Source organism: Sinocyclocheilus anshuiensis, unplaced genomic scaffold (genome assembly GCF_001515605.1).
Source record: "Sinocyclocheilus anshuiensis isolate Anshui unplaced genomic scaffold, SAMN03320099.WGS_v1.1 scaffold728, whole genome shotgun sequence".
Classification (NCBI taxonomy): domain Eukaryota; kingdom Metazoa; phylum Chordata; class Actinopteri; order Cypriniformes; family Cyprinidae; genus Sinocyclocheilus; species Sinocyclocheilus anshuiensis.
Window position 1 is genome coordinate 1,434,231 of NW_015555767.1, and position 6,655 is coordinate 1,440,885.

The following is a 6,655-nucleotide window of genomic DNA, read 5'->3' on the forward strand; positions in this document are numbered from 1 at the left end:
TTATGAAAACACTTATGAACAGGAGCCATCAAATATGAAACATGGCACACAACAAAAAAAAGAACCAAGGGATTGTCAAACTATTTTGAATAGGAATGAATGCACAGGTATTATGAATTGTAATTTTTGCAGCATGTTGGTTCAGGTGGGAGTGAAAAGAGGCCACATTTCTTTCTTACATTATGATAAATATTGTAATATATGAATAATGTATAACAAGAGCTCTGACTAAAGCTTTTGTTACAATCTAATGCAATGTGAAATGTCTATGCATGCAAACACCAGTCAAGTTTAGTATCCTGCACTTGGAAACCTTAAAATAATTTAGCAAACATTGTAGAACTATTGTCGGTTTGGGAAAAATTCTGCAGAAAATGACAAATAAGTAAAAACAACAAAAACGAATCCTAATAATGTACTTCACATTGAAAAGTTAAAAGTATTTGATTTTTTTATGTTGTCTCATAAAATGTCAAATGCATGTTTTATCACATGACAATACAACAGTAAAAGTAAAAGGCAACAATGTTAAAACTGAATCTAGATACAGATTAAGAATAGAAAAGATCTCTCATGGCCACAAAGACTGATCAGTGAGGATAATCACCATTTTTCCCTATGGCCAAGTTATATTGCACACAAAAATCTACGTTTGCCAAGTATAAAAAGTAAACACACCAGAGCAATGTAACAAAAAGTAATCAATGTAATTAATCGGTAACACTTTACAATAAGGTTCATTAGTTAACATTATTTAACTACTTTAGTTAGCATGAACTAAGAATGAAGAATACTTCTACAGCATTTATTAATCTTAGTTAATGATAATTCCAACATTTACTAATGCATTATTAAAATCAAAAGTTGTGCTTGTTAACATTAGTTAATAAACTGAGAATTAACATGAACTAACAGTGAACAACTGTATTTTCATTAACTAACATTGTTTATTAATCTTTGTAAATGTAATAAATGTATTGTTCATTGTTTGTCCATGTTAGTTAATACATTAACTAATGGAACCTTATTGTAAAGTGTCACCAATTAATCTCTCAGATCAACCACGATATCTTGAGCATTAAAGTCAAAATTTACAGCTCTATGCGTCTCTACACCACAATAAAAAGTTGGAAATAGTTTTGGGTAAGTACAACAAACTAAATTACAGTAGGTTTTTCAGTGGAGAAAATATGTATTTAATATGGGCCAAAGCAGGAGGCCTACAGAGTCTTCTTCTTAAGAATAAGTGGACCAACGTTGTCTCCTGTCAGCTCGTTATGCTTTATGTGTGATTTATCGCAAACAGGAAACTGCAAGATAAGAAAGAACAAATTAAGTGCTGATAGAGAGAGTGGTTCTTAGGCACCCTGAGGCTTTTGACAAAAATGACACTTACAAAGAGGAAGTAGAAAATCACACTTTTTTTTTTCATTTTCCACATGCACATTAATAGTTTCACTAAAGTTTTTTTTTTTTAAGGGGACATATGCATTTGTATTTATTTTATAATACTTTAAAAAAAAATTCTGCTTTCAAAAATAAAATCTAAATATGTATACAAATGGATACAGTGGATACAGTGTCACTTTCTGTGGTGTACTTGCTGCAAAGAATAGTAGTAACATTATATTATATTATATTATATTATATTATATTATATTATATTATATATTCAAGGCAGTCATGCAAGAACAACATTCTCCAGCATTCCTTGCGCTTTTGAGCAAATAATGCCCGTTTTCATAGATTAATTTAAAACACAGAGCTAAATTTATTTCTAAAGTCACATGTAATGCTATGGTGTGTTTTTAGATGTTATTTATATATCTGCAGGCATCTAGCAGGACTACTATGTGCGCTGACGTTTAGGTCCATGTCTGTCCGGTGTCATTGGTGAATGACCGAAGATGTCTCATAGCAGGTTGTTTGCCCGCTTGCTCTGTAAGTAAAACTGACACGAGTGTTGTTACATTTGAAACCCATCGCTGTCTTTATTTTGACATTGCTCCATCAGCTACTGTACACGAGAGAGTCATTTATCTCTTTATTATTTTCATTAAACACACACAGTTAGCTAATGCTAATGCTTCTGTGGTGGTGTTATCAGCACCAAGTGTAACATATTATTTAACGTTAACAGTGCACTTCTGAAACGTGATCTTTACTGGTAAATATGCTTCACTTCAAACTCATCGCGAGGTTAACTTATTATAAATCATTTAAAAGATCAGTGTTAATGAACTTGAAAAGTTGCAGACTGACAGCAGTATCAGTGCTTATTCATTTTTGGAAATGACAGAGTCTATGTCTTTGCTACAGTTATGATCAATATTTTATTCATCCTCAACTAGGATGACAGTGCTCTTTATAATTTTGCTGAACGCATGTTGACTGGTTGATGCATGAGGACTAGTGTGACAAGCTGTGTGTGTGTTTTCTTAAAAGTAATATAGTAGAAAATCAAAATGGTCAAAAATGGCAATAATCTGTGAGTATTGCCATATTTGAATCTTTTGGTTCTCTGTTAACTCTTCCAGTCTTGCGCAATTCAAGTGTCTGTCAATAAGGGAATTTTCACTCACACAAAGTAGTGTTGATTAACTTCTCTCTCAGTGCGATATACTGCATACTATACCTTTTCAGAACCAACAGTATACTAAACAAATTACAGTGTATGTTTTGTTGCATCTATTTCACATCTGTAGGAATTCACTCAAAATAGATTTGCTATCGAGTAGATAAGCAACTTGCTGTCTATGAGTGGTTTAAAGTGAACTTTAACCTAGAGAAATGTGGACGGACCATCTAATCCAGTTGTGGTCAATAGGCTGTTTCTTTGAAGTCATATTCTCTGCTTTCTCTTCTATTACATCATTCAGGAGCTAAGTCTTCGCTGATCACTTATAAACATATTGGAATTTGTAGTTCAGCTTTGCAGCTGGTGTTGTGTGTTTGACCCCTGTCTTTTTTTGAGGTCATACCCTTTAGACATCAGACCCTGTAGGGAACATATAATGTAGCTGCCAAGCTGACTTCAAAACCTGCAGATTTGTTTTGAGGTTCCTGACTTAATTTTGTTGTAACCCTACAGGTCAAACATTTGCATTTAGTGTGACAGATTAATAAATAAACTGCAGGCAGTTGGACCCAAATATTACGAAGACGGTTATAAAATCCAAGATTTATAGAAACAGCAACATTTGGTCATGCAGGCTTCACTAAGATTTAAAAAAAATCATCTTAAATAGTTAATATACTTTTAGATGTATTTTCTGATTCTTGGTTCTTATTCCACTGCTGTTGTGTTTGTATTCGCAGTGCAGCAGGCTGGGGTGAGACACTGTTACACTGGCAACAGGAAGAACCTTTACATCAACAAGAACACTAAGGTCATATGTCAGGGCTTCACAGGAAAACAGGTGTGTAGCCACAGTCTGCGTTCCCCACGGCACCCTGCATTTGCCCAAATGAAAAGGTCTGGATTCACCTCTTTTTCATTTGGGTACTAATTGGAACACAATTAGTACACAATCTCGTTGGTTGTGGCCTGCCTGAGTGAGAGTAAACTGGCTGAGCAAAACAGTAAATCTCACTGTATTTAAACTTGATCAGCTGCTCACCATAACGGACCATAATGGTTTAGTGATGCACTGAAATTTCGGCAACCAAAAATATAATAATATAATCAGCCGGAAATTAATTTTCTGTTTCGGTCAACAGTTTTGGAGGGCAAAAATCGTTGACCGAAACGGTGGCATTTAATAAGTTTCTCTTAATTAGCTAGCTTCTCCGATGGTGCGTTTTGACTGTGTCAGTGTCTGTTTCTTGCACATAACATAGTTAAATGACACATGACAGGTAAACGTGTCAGCTGTGTGGATGCCTGGTAGTGCTGGATTAGCAATATTGCTTTCTTGTTTTTAATTTTGATGAACCAAGGTTGTCTATAATGTTTTTTGTTTATGCATGGTCAAGACTTTGCTAAACATGCTGCGCACGTGACGTGACATCCAATAATCACAATAAGCTTTGTGCTTTATTTCTTCTTACTATGAAACAAAGTCTCAGCTTTCAAATTCTGTCATTTTGATAACAAAATTCAGACATTCAAAATGTCATTTTGATGCTCTTTTCTTTTTTTTTTTTTTAAATCTGAGGGACTCCAAATAATATTCTGTGGTAATTTACATCATGCCACAGATGCTGTTGACAAAGACAAAATTTTATTTAACCTAAAATATTTAAGTGGATAAATCCAGTTTTTCAAACAGTGAGCCACAGAATGCAGATGAATATGATGTAAAGCCTGCATGCTTCTGAAACCACAAAAAAATTATATATATATATATATATAATTTTAAAGAACGTAGGGTACAGTGGGGTATAGCTGTATAGCTATAGCTATACCTATCAGGGTACAGTGGTTTGTAATAATTAATAATATGGGCCATATCATTTTAAAAGCAAAGAGGTTTTTGATGCCAAAAACCATCAATGAAAATAATTATTAAATTATATCATATATATAATTATTAAATAAATAAGACAATTTATAAATTACATTATGAAATAAATTTTCATATAAAATATGATATGACTACTTTAAAGCATACTGTTATACATGATCTATCTTGGCTATCAATCTATTCTTGGTTTATTTTATTAGATGAGGATTGTTTCTAAATTGTTCTTGACATCTGCCCATAGGCCCTTTACGTTAAAATTGCTGGCTCAAGTATCCAATACCCTTCCTTTTCTTAACCCTGTGATTTATGTCCTATCTCTCATTGTATTTCTCTCACTCTCCTTCACCCTCTTTAAAACGACTCTTTTCTGTAATAAAGGGTTATTAGATTAAGTTTTAATGAACACTCATTATAATTAGAAAGGGATGAGGAATGTCTAGTGTGTCATTGCGGCATATTAACTTTGCTGTTCGGCTACATAAACGAACCATACCTCAAATTAATCGCCACACTGTTAACGGAGGCAGCGTGCAGCAAAAATGGCAAAGTTAGCACAGCACTTCAGTGTTAATGAAAGCATGAGAACAAATGATGGTAGAAAAGTTGGCAAGAGGACGGTCTGAGGGGAAATAGATCGGAAACGTGCCAGATTTCTCATTCGTTCTAATTATATTTGTAACATTACAGTGCAGATATTGACGTGGTACGGGTGACCCTTGACTTTGGACTTTGCGATGTTTCAAATTAATTTGTAATAATTAACATGGATGTAGTGGGGAATGAAGGTTAAAGTTCATGATGTACAATTTCCACTGACTGTTCAAATCCCTAATCATAGGAAAATAGTAAATTTCATTTTCATTGATTTTAAAGTGCGTCACATAATGAAATTGCATTTGTAAGTCTATGTTCTGGGCTGCATGCAGGTAAATTATATATGTCATGTTCAGCATTAGTCTCTTCAAATGTCAGTTGATTTATCTATGTACTTAAAAAAAATCTTTAGCCATGCAAAGCATGTAATTGTGCCTATAATATGCTATGCATCACTTTTAGGCTGGTTTTCATGTTCTTTGTATTATTGAAAACTATGATTTACCTTTGTGTAGTGGTTTGGGCTCTGTATTCCAACCAGTGTCATATGTCAGTTTCACATGCAATTTAGAATTTTATAGATACAAAGGTTATTGGATCTACTCTCTAAGTGACAATCCTCTTTATGTGCATTTTCTTTAGTAAACTATTGTGTTGTGTCTCATTTTGATCCAGATCTCATGTCTTTACTCACACCACTGGTCTTTTCTTTTTCTTTTCTTTTCTTTTATGGCCCATTTAGTTTGCGATTTTTATTTTTATACGTTTTTTTTCTTAATTTATTTTTTCAAAGCCATTTTCCACCCACTTTCTGACATTTAAAATAAAACTGTCTCTCTTTTTTTTCCTGCTGTGCCTTTTGAGAAGTGCCACCTTTGCACTCTGGTTTGCTCATACTTTGGCAGCAGGTTTGCTTTTGGGTTCAGTACAGATTTTAACATCCTTTATAACAACATCTTTCTGCATTACATCAGTTGTGGCAGGTTCCAGGCCCAGTTCTACGGGGGTGCTAGAGGGTGCTAAGCACCCTCAAACGAAATCAAAAGCACCCTCAGTTAAAGCTGTATTAATGGCATTTTATTGCAGATTTGGCAAACTATCCAGTGCGTTATGGTTTGTGCTTTGGAGATCGATTTCTGTTTCAACGTGTTTTTGCAGCGTTGAGCAATGTAGCCAATTACAGACATATCTATTCTGTTGACTTCTTGAATCAGAGGCATTTAAGTTAGAATCCACTCACCGCTCAAATCTCCGGAGTTCTCGCAGCGCGTGCTCTTCAATTGCACGCACAAAGGCGCCGGCGCGCACTTTAGCATGTATCCTTTTATATCAAAGCGCGAAATAAACTACGTGCATGCAATGTCGTGGTCAGTTAAGTCATGAAGTTACCAAAAAGGAGATTAAAGCTACCTTAAAACTGTGTCACAGTCAGCAGCGGCAGAAATAACAGCCAAAATAACCTAATAACCAGCTGCTGTGATTAATCAAGGGACAAAGAAAAAAAGAGGAAAAAATAACTTTTAGCTTTAAGGATTCATCTATATTTAATTTAGAATTTAGTGTTTGATAACTTCAATTTCAATTTCTGTATATTT

The 6,655-nt window shown here is 34.3% G+C and overlaps 1 protein-coding gene across 1 annotated transcript in view; it reads left to right on the forward strand.

Moving 5' to 3' along the window:
• The first annotated feature begins 1,827 nt into the window (after positions 1–1,827).
• Positions 1,828–6,655, forward strand: part of LOC107674246 (succinyl-CoA ligase subunit alpha, mitochondrial) — a 20,818-nt gene continuing 15,990 nt past the window's right edge. Inside the window, exons 1-2 of the mRNA XM_016468177.1 lie at positions 1,828–1,941; positions 3,319–3,419. Coding sequence (XP_016323663.1) covers positions 1,908–1,941; positions 3,319–3,419 — 135 coding nt within the window. The 5' untranslated portion in view covers positions 1,828–1,907. The remainder of the gene's footprint in view (positions 1,942–3,318; positions 3,420–6,655) is intronic.